The sequence below is a fragment of the Eubalaena glacialis genome, chromosome 13, assembly GCF_028564815.1.
Source record: "Eubalaena glacialis isolate mEubGla1 chromosome 13, mEubGla1.1.hap2.+ XY, whole genome shotgun sequence".
Taxonomy (NCBI): domain Eukaryota; kingdom Metazoa; phylum Chordata; class Mammalia; order Artiodactyla; family Balaenidae; genus Eubalaena; species Eubalaena glacialis.
This window is the reverse complement of record NC_083728.1, coordinates 90,942,596-90,958,389: the sequence shown is the minus strand read 5'-3', so window position 1 is coordinate 90,958,389 and position 15,794 is coordinate 90,942,596. Positions and strand designations below refer to the sequence as shown.

The 15,794-nt window shown below is 55.3% G+C and overlaps 2 protein-coding genes across 4 annotated transcripts in view; both read right to left on the bottom strand.

The window, feature by feature from the left end:
- The window catches only part of FBXL18 (F-box and leucine rich repeat protein 18), a 35,661-nt gene extending 31,039 nt beyond the window's left edge, over positions 1 to 4,622 (bottom strand). For all 3 annotated transcript variants that reach the window (XM_061208899.1, XM_061208901.1, XM_061208900.1), the window contains exon 1: positions 4,527 to 4,622. In XM_061208899.1, coding sequence (XP_061064882.1) covers positions 4,527 to 4,544 — 18 coding nt within the window. In that variant the 5' untranslated portion in view covers positions 4,545 to 4,622. The remainder of the gene's footprint in view (positions 1 to 4,526) is intronic.
- A 6,543-nt stretch (positions 4,623 to 11,165) lies between these two features.
- ACTB (actin beta) lies at positions 11,166 to 14,611 on the bottom strand. Its single transcript, XM_061209700.1, has 6 exons — positions 14,524 to 14,611; positions 13,681 to 13,809; positions 13,293 to 13,532; positions 12,380 to 12,818; positions 12,113 to 12,294; positions 11,166 to 11,955 (listed from the first exon to the last, which is right to left on the bottom strand). Exons 2-6 carry the CDS (start codon positions 13,801 to 13,803, stop codon positions 11,812 to 11,814), a joined length of 1,128 nt encoding a protein of 375 aa, XP_061065683.1. The 5' UTR covers positions 13,804 to 13,809; positions 14,524 to 14,611; the 3' UTR covers positions 11,166 to 11,811.
- Between the last annotated feature and the right edge of the window lie 1,183 nt (positions 14,612 to 15,794).

Here is a 15,794-nt window from a genome sequence, read left to right as displayed (position 1 = left end):
TGTGCTCTGCAACGAGAAGCCACCGCAATGAGAAGCCCGCGCACCGCAACAAAGAGTAGCCCCCGCTCACCGCAACTAGAGAAAGCCCGCGTGCAACAATGAAGACCCAACACAGCCAAAAATTAAATAAAATAAAAAATAAAAAAAAAAAGAAAGAAATCCATGTTGGTATTTCCAGTAAGATGTCCACTCATCTTATTGTTTCATTCTGCTTTTGCAAATATCTACAGAAGGTTTTCTGCCCTAATGTGGGCTTCCCATCTTACTGACCAGTGCCTGTACAACCAAGACGAAGAGGGGATAGACCTATGTCAGTGTGCCGTGAAATCCCCAAATCAAGGCCAAAGGAACTGGGATGCTCTAAGAAAAGCCCACGGTGGGGAGGAATCCCTGTATCTTCCCAACACCTCCTGAAGGGCCCCTCCTGCCTTAAACGTCCTCACTGACGGGATGCCTCTCTGACACTCCCAGGAGAGAGAGTACCCAGAACTATTTCTACTGCCTTTTCCAGTGATTCTGTCTATGAGCCCCGCCTCCTCTGTCCTGCCTCTTTTTCCATACATATTTGCATGGATGGAAGCCTCCAGGCTTGGAAAGCCCTGCTGCTGCCATGGCAACTGTTAAGTCCAGGGAGGAAGGGCCTGTCTGCACACCCCACACAGGCACCAGGGGTTTCCCCGGGAGCTCTGACTGCGACACCCCTCCAGCCCCTGCATCCGGCCGAGCCCTTGCCAGGCCAGGAAAGGTTTCCCCGATTACTGCTCACCCTTTCAACGGCATCGGCCCCTCCCACTCTCCCTTCTTCCTGAGAGGCAGCAGCCAGACTTGCCTTCCCTTCCCTCCTTCCTTCCGAAGTGCCCTCAATCCTGTCTCCCTCCTCCCACCTTTACAGGGGCAGAAGGCAGCCGTGAGACCCAAGTCCACAGCTGCCCTGGGTCACTGTATTCTGGGGTCTAGTGTTTTGAACCATACGTGACTTTCCTGAGAAATTTCCCAGACCCAATCATCTGGGATCATCCCAGACACCTGTTAAAAAATCAGATTCCCAGGCCACATCCTAGACCTAGGGACTCTATCTCCCGAGAGAGAGGCTGGGACCAGGGGCAATCCTTATCAGGCAAGATTGGTATACAGGGCTCTGGGCACAAGTGGGAAGAGCTGGGCCTGAATTCCACTGAGCAGCCTGAGGCTGACCCCTTCTGATGCCCAATTCGCAGATTTATCAAAGTAAGAACGCCACTGCAGAGCAAAGAGAACACAGGGCAAAACACTGCCAGACACTCCAGCATCATATAATTTCCAGTTACAGTATGGAATACTGAATTTCTCTTAAAACCACCTAGAAATTACATGAATTAAACAAAAACAAAACAAAACAGGAGGTGAGTTGCAGCTTCCTCCGTCCAGTCTCAGCACCCCCGAGACGATCACCTTCTCCACATGCTGTGCCGCAGCGCTGTCCTTAGGCCAGCACCCCGTCCTGGGACAGGCGTTCAGGACAGCAGGTCATATTGGTTCCCCCGGGTCTCCCGACGGCCAAGCCTGGGAAGCCCAGTCGTGCTGGGTTTGCAACAGTTGAGTCTTTTCCCTGGAACGGAGGCTTCATTTCTAAGTCCGTGTACCTTCCCCCCAGGAAAGGCAGCGAGTTCTGCAGAGGTAAAGGCAAATAGGGGGCCGCCGCCAGGAGGGAGGGAGGAGGCCTCCGAGCTTCTTCACCTCCGAGCGGGGGTGTGTGAGTAGCCCCCGCTCACCACAACTAGAGAAAGCCGGTGCACAGCAACAAAGACCCAATGCAGCCAAAAATAAATCAAATAAATAATAATAAAATTTTTTAAAAAAGAAATAGAAAAAAAACTGGGCAATGAGCACACAGAGGGAAGTTCATTACAACATTCTTTTGCAAGTGTGTGGAATTTTACATTTTACTTTTGTTTTTGGTGTTTTTGATCACAGGAGTGGCCTGAGGGATGCTTCTCACATTGCCCCTCTTCTTAAGCCTCTGCTTCTCCAGTTGGCATTTTCCAGAATGTCCCGATACACAGCACTCAGGCCTCCAAGCCTCTGCAAAAGCTGCCCCCTCCACCCAACGTGCCACCACACAAAAGAAACTGCTACTCTCGGAACTTCAGCTCAAAGGCTCCGTCCCCAGGAAGCCCTTCCAGCATCCCCCAGACACACTTAACTCACCCTTCTCCTCCACTGCCGCCCCAGCCTACCCTCCTCCCCCTCCAGTCTCCAGCCTCATCAGGTGAACTGTACTGGTTTGTTGCTTGCCTGTCTCCTCCCTAGGCCAGGAATGGCTCCTGAACAGGGATCACTTTCTAATGCCCAAGGGAAAGAGCCATTGAACTGGGTGCCAACGAACCACGGCTTCAGAATCATTTGAAGAGCTATTAAAAACGCAGAGCCCGACTCCTCAGAAACTCAGGGAGCAGTCCTAGACATCTGCATTTTAAGCCCAGCAAGGACCCCCAAAATCAGACCACCCCATTCTGAAATCAGAGAGTGGGGATGGTGGCACAACCTTGTGAATATATTTTAAAACCACTGCATTATACACTTTAAAAGTAAATTTTGGGAGCTCCCTGGGAGCCCAGTGGTTATGACTTCGTGCTTCCATTCATTGCCGGGGGCGTGGGTTCGATCCCTGGTCAGGGAACTAAGATCCTGCATACCACACGGTGCAGCCAAAAATTTTTAAAAACTGAAAAAAATAAAATAAAATAAAAGTGTAAATTTTATGGTATGTTAACTATATCTCAGTCAATCAATCAATCAATAATTAGACTGTCCCAGACACTTCCCTGGTGGCACAGTGGTTAAGAATCCGCCTGCCAATGCAGGGGACACGGGTTCAAGCCCTGGTCCGGGAAGATCCCACATGCCGTGGAGCCACTAAGCCCGTGCGCCACAACTACTGAGCCTGCGCTCTAGAGCCCGCGAGCCGCAACTACTGAAGGCCGCGCGCCTAGAGCCCGTGCTCCGCAACGAGAAGCCACTGCAACGAGAAGCCACCGCAATGAGAAGCCCGCGCACCGCAACGAAGAGTAGCCCCCAGTCACCGCAACTAGAGAAGAGGCCGCATGCAGCAACGAAGACCCAACACAACCAAAAATTAAAAAATAAATTTATAAAAAATAAAAAAATTTTAAAAATAATTAGACCGTCCCAGAGAAAGGGACCTTAATCATGTCCAGGATAGAGCAAGACTCCCCCTCTCTCCTCTCAAGCCAAAAGACCCTCACGATAGGACAAGAGGCCTCACTGGGCAGGGCGCCGACATATGATTCAAGGAACAGAGGGGCCTTTGCGCCAGGACCCCTAAGACCAAGGTGCCTGACAGCCCCCCCCAAAGCACACGCGACTAACAGGAATTTGCTAACGCAGCCAGGCTATACCCCCAGGATTCTTCCTGGGGAAGCTGGTACTCTCTGGCCCTTCAATCCTACTACCAGCGAGCAGGTGGGCCCCACACCTTCCCCCTCAATCAAGGGGCCACTTCCGAGCCAAATCCGCTTCAAATGAAGAACAGCTGTCGGCAACCCCAGCCGCCTCCCACGCATTCATGCCGCACCCGCTCCTGCTCCCCCGAGCACGGGCGAGCAAGCCCGCAAGGCTCAGGGAGTACGCTCGACGGTCTGAGTCCCGGACGACAGGTATAAACACAGGTGCACACAGGTACACAAACAGGTAGGTGGGAATCAACAAAAGGGAAGACCCTAGTCACTGTCCGGATCCCCCATTTCCTGGTCTACAGAGAAAATACCCTGCACCCCATTACAGGAACTCGGTGGGTTTCTCCGTCGGACCCAGATTTGTGGAGCACTGGGGAAGAAATTCAGGGTGAGTCACAAGTCCCCCAGGTGAAATGGCTTTTCCTCCACCACCCCCCCAAATCACACAACAAGCAGGCTCAGAGGAAAGTGGGCTGGACTGAAACCGAACGTTCAGCGACACAGGATGGGATGGGAAGGCAAGTGGGCAGGGAGGAGGAACGTCTCAGAGCTCCAAGGGCTGAGCCAAGGCACAGGGGCAAGGGAAGAGGACCTGGGAGACCTAGAGGAGCTGGAAACTCTGGGGAAGGCGGGAGAGGGGGAGAAGTCTGCCGATCAGGAATGCGGGACCGGCAAACGGATGGAAAACCGAAAGCTGAGAGAGCTTATGCCTTCGCATACAGGATGAGGTCCTAGGGGGCGGGATGGGTCAAGGATGGGGGATGGGGTAAGGGGTAAGGGGCAAGGCCAGGGTAGGGATGGGAAGGACGGGGCGAGGCCAAGGCCAGGGTCGGGGCAGGAAGGACCAAGCCAGGCCGACGCCAGGGTCGGAGTGGGAAGAACTGAGCGGGGCCGCGGCGGCGGGGGTCAGGACGGGAAGCACAGAGTCAGCAGAGGTCAGGACGGGAAGGATGGAGCGGGAAAGGGAGCGAGACGGAAAGGACGCAGGGGAACCGGAGTCGGGGTGGGGAGGACCGAGCGGGACCAAAGCCGCCGGGCAGGGAGGAGAGTAGAGACAGGCGCCTGGCGTACCTCTCCGATGCTGGCCATGTCGAGGGCGAGACGAGCCGCTGCCGCCGGAGCCACAGCTCCGGGACCTCCCGCCTGGCTGGCCAGGGATGCTCAAAGCCGGCGCGTCCGAGGCTCCACAGAGACCCGGGGCAGGGGGCGGGGCCTCTCGCCACTTCCGGCGCCCGCCGATACGCACTTCCGCTAGCCCGCGGGCGGGTCCCGCGCGGCCGTCATGTTGGGTGCGGCGCGCAGCCAAGGAGCCGGTAGAGCTGGGTAGAGCGCGGGCATCCCGGCCGGGCTGCACTTGCTCTCCGACGTTATGTCCCGCTCCTCTGCTCTCTGCACGCCCCTTTCCAGCCACACAGGCCCCCTCTTGCCGGCCCAGTACTCTCCTGACTCTAGGCCTTTGCATTTGCCGGTCCCAGTGCCTGCAGTGTTCAGAAACCACCTGTCAGAGAGCCGGTCCCTGACCCCCTTGCAGAAAATAGCATCACCCCCTCTCCATTCTCGCAAACACACACCTAGCCTAACAAATAACCTTGTCCTCTGTTATTTTTCTCCATAACTCTTTGCACTATGTGATCTACTGTACCTTTTCTTTTTTTCCCTGTCCTCCCCAATAAACTGTAAACGCCCTGTACCTAGAAAGCTCCCTGACATGGGCGCTGAATAAATATCTTCTGGGTAAATTAATGTATGGATGATATGCTCTCACCTGTAACCTTTTGCATTTACAAATCATTTACTAATAAAAATTTGTGGGGAAAGAAAGAACTGGATGTGAATGCTAGAAGTCAGAAATGAAGATGTTGAGGCTTCCCTGGTGGCGCAGTGGTTGGGAATCCGCCTGCCAACGCAGGGAACACGGGCCCGAGCCCTGGTCCAGGAAGATCCCACATGCCCGCGGAGCAACTAAGTCCGTGCGCCACAACTACTGAGCCTGCGCTCTAAAGCCCGCGAGCTGCAACTACTGAAGCCCACGTGCCTAGAGCCCGTCCACCGCAATGAGAAGCCTGTGCACCGCAATGAAGAGTAGCCCCAGCTCTCCGCAACTAGAGAAAACCCCTGCGCAGCAATGAAGACCCAACGCAGCCAAAACTAAATAAATAAATAAATTTATTAAAAAAAAAAAAGAAATGAAGATGTTGACTGGGCCATGCTCCCTCCAAAGACTCAAGGGAAGAATCCTTCCTTGATTTTTTTTTAATATATTTTATATTTTATTTAATATATTTTAATTTATTTATTTTATTTATTTAGATATAAATTTATTTAAATTTATTTAAATTTATTTAAATTTATTTATTTATTATTTATCTTGTTTCCAAATAAGGGCACATTCTGAGATTCCAGGTGAACCTGAATCTTTGGGGGACACTATTCAACCCAGTACATCAAGCTTCATATCAAACTCTCCCTGGGCCTCATTCCCCTCCCACCTCACCAGGTTGAGCCAGTTTGTATCCAGAGAACTCTGATGGCTCCAACTGTGGGCAGACCACCATGGGGACAGGCACAGTCCTTGCCTCAAAGAGCTCATGGTTAGGTCAAAGGTTAGGAACCACTTGAGGCAAACACGTGTTAATGGGGTTCCCATTGTTTTTTGTTTACTATCAAAACCTCAACAGTGAAGCCCAACTCTGACTCAGGCAGGCATCTGGGGGTTTCACAGAGGCCCAGGTTCTCCTGACTCCCTGACCCATTCCTTTTCTTCCCCTATAAGCCATAATCAGGTATGTTTCTCATTGTGGCAGATGTGTTTATTTTCCCTCCCCCACTAGAACAGGGCATGGCTGCAGCAGACCCTTGATCAACATTTGTCAAATCAATGATTGATTAAATGAGATTATGCAGGTACGTATCCAGCAGAGAGGAGCTATTCAATACACAGAAGCTGTAACCTCTACCACTCTTACTCTTTCTAATGAGGAAGGAGTCTCACATTTCCTGGGCATCCCCAATTCTGAGGAACATTTGAGTTGGAAATCACTGAGTGTGGGGCTGGGGAGTCAGCCCCAGTGCCTCACTGCTCTCACTCTGTCACAAGCCTTTCCAGGTTTCGGTGACACTTCCTCACAGCGTCCACCGAGAAGTGTAGGTGAATGGATAAATGAACTGTAGTCCATCTGAACCGTGGAATAGTATTCAACACTAAAAAGAAATGGGCTATCAAGCCGTGAAAAGACATGGAGGAGGGACTTCCCTGGTGGCCCAGTGGTAAGAATCCCCCTGCCAATGCAGGGGACACGGGTTCAAGCCCTGGTCCGGGAAGATCCCACATGCCGCGGAGCAACTAAGCCCATGCGCCACAACTACTGAGCCTGCGCTCTAGAGCCCACGAGCCACAACTACTGAAGCCCGCGCGCCTAGAGCCCATGTTCTGCAACAAGAGAAGCCACCGCAATGAGAAGCCCGCACACTGCAACGAAGAGCAGCCCCCGCTCGCCACAACTAGAGAAAGCCTGTGAGCAGCAAAGAAGACCCAACGCAGCCAAAAATAAATAAATAAATAAATAAATAAATTTTAAATAATAATAATAAATAAAAAATTAATTAATTAAAAAAAAGACATGGAGGAAACTTAACTGCATATTACTGAGTGAAAGAAGCCAATCTGAAAAAGCTACATACTGTATGATTCCAACTACATGATGTTCTGGAAAAGGCAAAAATTATGGCGATAATAATAAGATCAGCGGTTGCCAGGATTTAGGGAGACCAGGGCAGGGAGGAATAGGCGGCGCACAGAGGATTTTCAGGGCAGTGAAACTACTCTGTATGATACTGTAATGGTGGATGCCTGTCCAAACCCATACAATGTAAACACCAAGGGTGAACTCCAATGTAAATTACGGGTGATACGACGTGTCAATGTAGGTTTCATCAGGGGTAACAAATGTACTGCTCTGCTCTACTCTCTGGCTATAGTGGGGATGTTGATGGTGGAGGAGGTTATGCAAGCCGGGGATGTATGGGAAATCTCAGTACCTTCCTCTCAATTTTGCTGTGAACCTAAAACTGCTCTAAAAATTAAATTTTATTACTCTTGAAATATGTATATCTGACCTGCTCACTCCTGAAGGCGCTCCCTCTGCCTTTGCCTGTGCTGTTGCCTCTTGTCAGGTGGCTCTCACCCCAACTCTGACTCATTTCTCAACATCCCTTCCACAGAAAACCTTCCCCTCCCCCCAACCAGGTCACTGTTCCATTATTCTCTGTCACCATTCCTCCAAGTATTTCTTGAAGGCATTTATCCCAGTGGATAATTAAGAGCCATCAGCATGAGTTTTTGGTCCACATCTGTCCTCCCACCAGTCCAGTGCCATCCACTAGAATTTTCTACAAGGTTGAGAATGTTCCATACCTGTGCTGTCCAATGGGCACTTGAAATGTGACTTGTGCAACTGAAGAACTGAATTCTTAATTGTAATTAATCTAAATATAAATAGCCATGTGTGGCTCGTGGCCCCCTAGGGGACAGTGCAGCAAGACTGGAAGCCCTGGGAATTCCCTGGCAGTCCAGTGGTTAGGGCTCCACGCTTTTACTGCCGAGGGCCCAGATTGGATCCTGGTTGGAGAACTAAAATCCCACAAGCCGTGTGATGCAGTGGGAAAAAAAAAAAAAAATACTGGCAGCCCTGTGAGGGCAGGGACAATGTCGCAATACTACTGCTGAACTCCCTCCCTCTAGAACTGTGGGGCTGCTTGAAATGTTAAGTTGAATGATGACTAAGGTGAATGAGTGAATGAAGGCGCCAACCGTGGCTCTGAATGATCCCAGCTCCCGAGTCCCTTGGGTGATTCCAGGCTAGAGGGTGTGTTCCAATCCTGCCACTGGCCCCTCAGAGCTGCCTCACAGCCCCAGGTCCCCCCAGAGAAGACGACTGGCCTGCAACAGTGCCACCACGAGCATCCAAGCATCCTCCCTGTGTCCTCATTGCTGGGATTCAGGAAGACACGTCAGGATGAAAGGAACGACCCAGGGTTCTGAGCCCCTGCACTTGCCAAGACTCCCCTCCTCTCAGGGCACCTGTTAGGGTGGAGTTCCATCCAGGCAGGGGGTGCTTCACAGAGGAGGGACATTCCAGCGAGAGATGGTTTCAGCTCCTTAAGAAGGTGAACCTCAGGTGGTCAGAGCGGCCTCATGGGGGAGCCAGCCACCTGAGAAAGCAAGGAGCCTCCTGGCCCAGGGCAGAGGTGGCTCGAGGGTCAGAGTGCAGAAGCCAAAGTTCTGTAAAGGACAGTTGTGTTGGGCTGAACCTTGTCTTTTCTGGCCTGTTGCTCTGTTGGGCTTCACAGGTATTAGGGTCAAATTCCAGCTTCCTCACTTATAGGGTGGGTAACCTGGGGCCAGCGCACCTGTCCTCCCTGAGCCTCAGTTTCCCAATCTGTAAAATGGGTGCTGAGAGGAAGGCGGCAGGTAATGCAGCACCCTCTGGCTTAGCCCAGATGATCAGCCCAGCTGTGGCCCCGGGAGGAAAGGAGCAGCACCTAAAGGGTCAAATGTGTGTCTCCTTTCAAAGGAAAAGACTGAGGGAGCACCTGCTCACAGCACCCCTCCAGCTGTTACTGACATTCCTATTTCTCAGATGGGCATGTGGACAGTAACGTGACTTCCCAGGGCCACATAGAAAAGACACATAGCCCCATCCACCCTCCCATTCATCCCCGGGCCTCTGCCCTCAGTCAATCAGGGCCTCTGCCTGAGACATGCACGCCCACACTTCCACCTACCCAGGCAAGTGTCGTCTGGCCAGCTCCCGCACCCCTCCCACGGGAAGCCCTCTGAAGAAGCCTCCTGCTCAAGAGCCACGGATACCCCCATCCCATCAGCCAGGTTTATGGTCCTTTATTACCTTATTTGTTGGAAAAAGGCAAAATGATGATTGCTTTTTTTCCTTTTTTTTTAACCTGTATTTCTTGGTTTTTTTTCAGCTTCACTGAGGTAGTTTGATGAGCTTTGATGTATGTCTACACCCGTGACACCATCACGCATCAACATGATGAATGTCTCCATTTTTCCCAGACCGACATGCAGCTGCTACTCTTTCTTCTTCTCATTATCACCACTGGTACTTGTACATTCCTATTTATTGTCTTGCCCAGTAAGCTGGGCACCTCGTGAGAGCAGGAAACACACCTGATTTCTTCTCCACTGCATCCCATAGCGTGGCACAATGCCTAGCACAAATATTGTGAGGGAGGAAGGGAGGAAGAGAGAGAGGGAGGGAGGGAGAGAGGGGAGTTTCCAGACTGACAGCTTCTCCAGTGCAGGGTCTGTGTCCAAGACATCAGCACAGAGTAGGTACTCAACTCTTATCGGTGGAAACTTACTTGCAGCTCCCAGAGCCCAGGGCTCACCACCATCCCTGAATTAGACCAAAAGAACTGGAGCTGACCCGGGAGGGACTTCCCTTCCTGGTTCCCGGGCCTCTGAGACTGCACAGGGTCAGGGCGAAGCATCCTCGGTGCTCTTCCTCTGGGCCAGGTGACAGAGGGCAGCGCCCTGGGGAACAGGACACCTTCCCGATGGCACATTCTGCACCCGCCATGCTGTTTCATGTACTGACCTAGGAGAATCTGCCCAGGTCAGCCCGGGGACAGCGGGCTCCCCTTTGGTTTTTGAAGCCATCAGGAGGTCGGACAGCCCTCTTCCCACCACAGCCCCCAAAGATGCTGCACAAAAGGTGCCTTTCTGAGGGTCTGCACTGTCCCTAAGATGGGAGGCGGTGGGTCACCCCATCCTCGCGGGCCACAGCTCCCACCATCCCCAGCGGAGCCCTGGGGGAGCCCCAGGTTCATGGAGGGGAGGGGGCCCCCCAAGGCCTCAAATCTGGATCAACTTGGGGGCCAGTTTCCGTGTCTCACTCCCTCTGGCGGTGTGGGAGAAGCCTCACCCACTTTCCCTCCATGTCAACCACAGCTTCTAGCAGAGTGGAGGCCAGCCAGGCTTGGAGAAGAGTCCCAAACTGACCCCGCACTCCAGGCTGCTTCCCGAGCAGGGTCTTGGGAGAACTGGGCCAGATCTGCACTTGAAACTGGGCACCAAAAATAAAGGATGGCGCCCACCCTCCGGTCAGAAGAATAAAGGATGGCGTCCACCCTCCGGTCAGAAGGATGCAGGCCTCAGCCATGCCCCCAGCCAGAAACAAATAGGGCCATCTCTGCCGACCCTGCATCCCCTTGCCCACAGGCCTCGGATGGGTGGCGCTGTCCCTTCTATGGGGGTCACTCCAGGTGAGTGGGCAGGTGTTAAGTTTGAGGCCCCGCCCTCAACCTCAGAGCCCCTGGCTCTCCCCAGGTACTGAAGGGAAGGTGAGGACAAAGCCGGTGGCCTGGGAGACCCCACTATCCCAAGAGGACAGTGAGGAAGCAGCACTCACAGGGAGAAGGTCCCCACCCAGTTCTGCGAGGTGGGTACAGGGACCACAACTCCCTAGCTCCCCACTCTCCTGCATCTGGACCTCAGAACCCAGCGAGAAATACAGGGGAACAAGGGCCAGGCAGGGAATTCACTTACACAGGATTAGAGGCCAGAATCCCTAACTCCTCCCACATAACCCCACTCCCCAGACCCTTCAGGGTGAGAGGCGCCTCAGAGCACCCCCAGTGCCCCAGCCTTCTCCCCAACATCCAACACCACCAGCCACAAGCCACGTGTTTCTTTAAGGTGTGCACTTTATTGAACTGGTCTCAAGTCAGTGTACAGGTAAGCCCTGGCTACCTCCGCACCTCAACCCGCTCCCAGGGGGACCAAAAGCCTTCATACATCTCAAGTTGGGGGACAAAAAGGGGGGCCACGATGGCTGACCATTCAAAATAAAACAAACAAAAAGAACAAGTATTAAGGCAAAGATTAAAAAAAAAAAAATTGTGGAGTACATAATTTACACAAAAGCAATGCTATCACCCTCCCCTATGTGGACTCGGGCGAGGACTGGCCCTTCTCCTAAGGGAGAAGTGGGGCGGTTTTTGGGAAGGCAAGGGACTTCCTGTAACAATGCATCTCACGATATTTGGAATGACTATTAAAAAAAAAAAAAAAAAAAGAACAATGTACAATCAAAGTCCTCGGCCACATTGTAGAACTTTGGGGATGCTCCATCCAACCGACTGCTGTCACCTTCACCGTTCCAGTTTTTAAATCCTGAGTCAAGCGCAAAAAAAAAAAACCAAAAAAAACCCAAAAAAGACAAAAAAAAAAAAAACAAAACAAAAAACCAAATAAAGCCATGCCAATCTCATCTCGTTTTCTGCACAAGTTAGGTTTTGTCAAGAAAAGGGTGTAACGCAACCAACAGTCCGCCTAGAAGCATTTGCGGTGGACGATGGAGGGGCCGGACTCGTCGTACTCCTGCTTGCTGATCCACATCTGCTGGAAGGTGGACAGCGAGGCCAGGATGGAGCCGCCGATCCACACTGAGTACTTGCGCTCGGGCGGGGCGATGATCTGGGGAGAGAAGGGGCAGTGAGGGCTCCGGCTGGCCCAGCCCTGGTACACCAGGGGCCTACAGCAAGGTGGCTGCCTTGACAACCACCATGCTCATCTGCACCAAAGCCAGATCTCACCCCCCAGGCGCCCAGGCCAGCTGAGGCCAGGCACTCACCTTGATCTTCATCGTGCTGGGGGCCAGGGCGGTGATCTCCTTCTGCATCCTGTCGGCGATGCCTGGGTACATGGTGGTCCCGCCAGACAGCACCGTGTTGGCATAGAGGTCCTTGCGGATGTCGACGTCACACTTCATGATGGAATTGAAAGTAGTTTCGTGGATGCCACAGGATTCCATGCCTGAGGAGAAAGAGGAGCCAGACTTAGCTTCCAGTGTGGCCAGAGTGACCCTCGTGTGGGGCGGGCACGAGACCTCCTTACTCACCCAGGAAGGAAGGCTGGAAGAGAGCCTCAGGGCAGCGGAACCGCTCGTTGCCAATGGTGATGACCTGACCATCAGGCAGCTCGTAGCTCTTCTCCAGGGAGGAGCTGGAGGCCGCGGTGGCCATCTCCTGCTCGAAGTCCAGGGCGACGTAGCAGAGCTTCTCCTTGATGTCACGTACGATTTCCCGCTCGGCCGTGGTGGTGAAGCTGTAGCCACGCTCCGTGAGGATCTTCATGAGGTAGTCCGTCAGGTCCCGGCCAGCCAGGTCCAGACGCAGGATGGCATGGGGGAGGGCGTACCCCTCGTAGATAGGCACCGTGTGGGTGACCCCATCACCGGAGTCCATCACGATGCCAGTGGTGCGGCCAGAGGCGTACAAGGACAGCACAGCCTGGATGGCCACGTACATGGCTGGGGTGTTGAAGGTCTCGAACATGATCTGCACAGAGAGATGGACCATGTCACACGTGGGAAGCCACCGGGAGCAGTCAGGCCAGACTGGGCAAAGATTAAAAAAAGATTGCAAAGACATGCAAAGAGTGCAAGGAACATGACTAAGTGTGCTGGGGCTCCCAGGACGGGGATTCACTTCAGATCTATTGTGCACCTAGTGAATACACACGCCAAGGCCGCTTTACAGCAAGCCTCGTCGGCTTTGTCACACGAGCCAGTGTTAGTACCTACACCCACAGCACTTTATGCTTTCAACACCTAGTCAGAAAAGCAAACACGAGAAAAAGATTCCATCTGGGAAAAAACAAATAGAACCTGCAGAGTTCCAAAGGAGACTCAGGTCAGAGAAGAAAGTCCTAGGAAAATGGCAGAAGAAAGAACAAGTGAGAAAGGGCATGGCAAAGAAGGGCAAGAAATGAGGTGCGGGGGGGCGCCCAGGTGAGGCCGGCGGGCCACTGACCTGGGTCATCTTCTCACGGTTGGCCTTGGGGTTCAGGGGGGCCTCGGTCAGCAGAACGGGGTGCTCCTCGGGGGCCACACGCAGCTCGTTGTAGAAGGTGTGGTGCCAGATCTTCTCCATGTCGTCCCAGTTGGTAACGATGCCGTGTTCGATGGGGTACTTGAGGGTCAGGATGCCTCTCTTGCTCTGGGCCTCATCACCCACATAGGAGTCCTTCTGGCCCATGCCCACCATCACGCCCTGCGGAGGGAGGAGCAAGGCGCCTTCAGCTCAGGCACTGCCCCACCGACCCTCACCCAGAAAGACGAAGGCCTCCCCCTTCCTCCCTCCGCCTGCTCCCGAGAGTGGAGCCCCACCCACCAAGTCAGACCCGAGGCGGGCGCCTTACCTGGTGCCGGGGGCGCCCCACGATGGAGGGGAACACGGCCCGGGGAGCATCGTCACCCGCGAAGCCGGCCTTGCACATGCCGGAGCCGTTGTCGACCACAAGCGCAGCAATATCGTCATCCATGGCGAACTGCGGGCAGACCAGGACCATGAGCCGTGCGGCCGCCCCCGCCCTACCCACTTCCGGCGCACCGCGCCTTCGAGCCGCCAGGGGGCGCCGGCGCGCGCCCAGATTGGGGACAAAGGAAGCCGGCCGGCCGCGTTATTACCATAAAAGGCAAACGCGGGTTGGAGGCGGCCCCGCCGCTCGCGGCAGGAAGCCAGGCCTCCGCCCCCCAACACCGGGCGCCGGCCCCGCCCCGCCCAAAAAGCACCACCCGGCGAACGCTCAGCGGCCACACCCGCAGGAGCCGGCGGCGCGAGAAGGAAGTGCGCGCAGGCGCTCTCGCGCCGCGGCGACCCCACCCCTTCCGGCCGGCCGCCCCGCCCTCGCTTGCCGAGCCTAACGCGCACACGCACGCGCACTGGTGTCCCCAGCCCCCACCCGGCCCTGCTGCCCCGCCGCGCCCACCCACCCTCCCGCCTCGCCACCTCGCTGCCCCGCTGCCCCGCCGTCCCGCCGGCGGAGCGAGCCGCCCGCTCGGACAAAGACCCGCGGCTGCCCCGGTCCCGACGGAATCATTCTGGGAGCGCGCTCCGAGCGCAGCTCCGGCCCCGAGCTAGGAGCGCATGAGTCCACTCCCCGCAGCCGGGAGGCTGTCCACGGGGCCGGGATCGCGGGGCTGCCTGCCCGGAGGAGGCGCAGGCCCAGCGCATCAGCGGCCCGGCCGGCGCGGGGCCCTACCTGGTGGTGGTGTAGACCGGCGGCGAAGGCGGAGCGGCGAGGGCGAGGGGCCTGTGCTGGCGGAGTGGACGCGGTCTCGGCTGTGGCTGCGCGTCGCGCCGCCGGGTTTTATAGGGCGCCGCCGCGGCCGCTCGAGCCATAAAAGGCAACTTTCGAAACGGCCAGCGCTGATTGGCCCCGCGCCGCTCACTCACCGGCCTCGCCGCACAGTGCAGCATTTTTTTACCCCCTCTCCCCTCCTTTTGCAAAAAAAAAAAAAAAAAAAAAAAGAGAGAGAGAGAGAGATGGACTGGGAGAGAGCGAGAGCGAGATTGAGGAAGAGGAGGAGGGAGAGAGTTTTGGCTTTGGGTGCTGGGCCCGCGGGTCGGGGGGTGCGAGCCCTGGGCCGCCGCCCCGCTGAGCATTGCCCGGTCCGGCCCCGCGTGGCCAGGCCTGCACCCGGCCTGCCTGCCTCTCCGGGTCCCCCCACACTGGGACCCTCCGGGTGTGGATGCCCCAGAGCAGTGAGCGACCCGGTGGGCAAGGGTCAGCACAGATGCGAGGGTGCCTGCTTGCTGTGGGCGCATACTTAAGGAACAGTTGTGGGGGGAGGGGTGGGCAGCGAGCCACCCCCCTTGCCCACGTTAGCTCCACTGCCCAGAAAGCCTGGGTTACCGGGGGGCCTCTGACTGGGGGTGCTGAGCTTGCCGAGTGGGAGTCTCCGTTTGCTAAGGGGCACATTACTGCTCAGAGACCTGGGGCTGAGGACCACGGTGTTTCATGGGGGAGTCAGGGGGGCTGGTGGCCATTTAACAGGGGCTTCAAGACCACAGTCCCCAGGGACAGGGCAGGCCCCCAGGGGCCAGCAGCTAGAAGTTCCCTGTGAGGAGGGCTCCAAACCTCCCCTGCTGCAGACCTGGGGAGTGGTGGGCTCTGTGGAGCAGAGAAACTGTTCCCATGGAGCTGGGCTGCCTCGGAGCTGCCTGGTCACGCCCAGCCAAGGCCAAGCCTGGGCTGTTGGCCGGCGACCCGGGCAGCTGCCGGCCACTGCTGGGCGCAGGCAGGCAGGGCCGTTCGTCACAGCTCTGGGGCCCGGGGCCCACCGTCCATCGTCTGTCTGTCATGTGCAGCCACAGCTGAACTGCCCTCCTGGACCATCTGGAGGCCACCAAGGACTGGGGAAGGACACTCAGTGTGCCAGAGAGGAGTGAGGGTGAGGGGGTGGAGTGGCGGTGACAGTGGCTGAAGGCCAGCTGCCCTCAGAGAAGACCCTCCCACCGTACCTGCTCCTG

Coding starts and splice junctions, on each gene's coding strand:
- ACTB (XM_061209700.1), bottom strand. CDS start 13,803: ATGGATGACGATATTGCTGCGCTTGTGGTCGACAACGGCTCCGGCATG. Junction 13,533..13,680: donor TGGGGCGCCCCCGGCACCAG/GTAAGGCGCCCG, acceptor CTCCCTCCGCAG/GGCGTGATGGTGGGCATGGG. Junction 12,295..12,379: donor CTTCCAGCCTTCCTTCCTGG/GTGAGTAAGGAG, acceptor CTTTCTCCTCAG/GCATGGAATCCTGTGGCATC.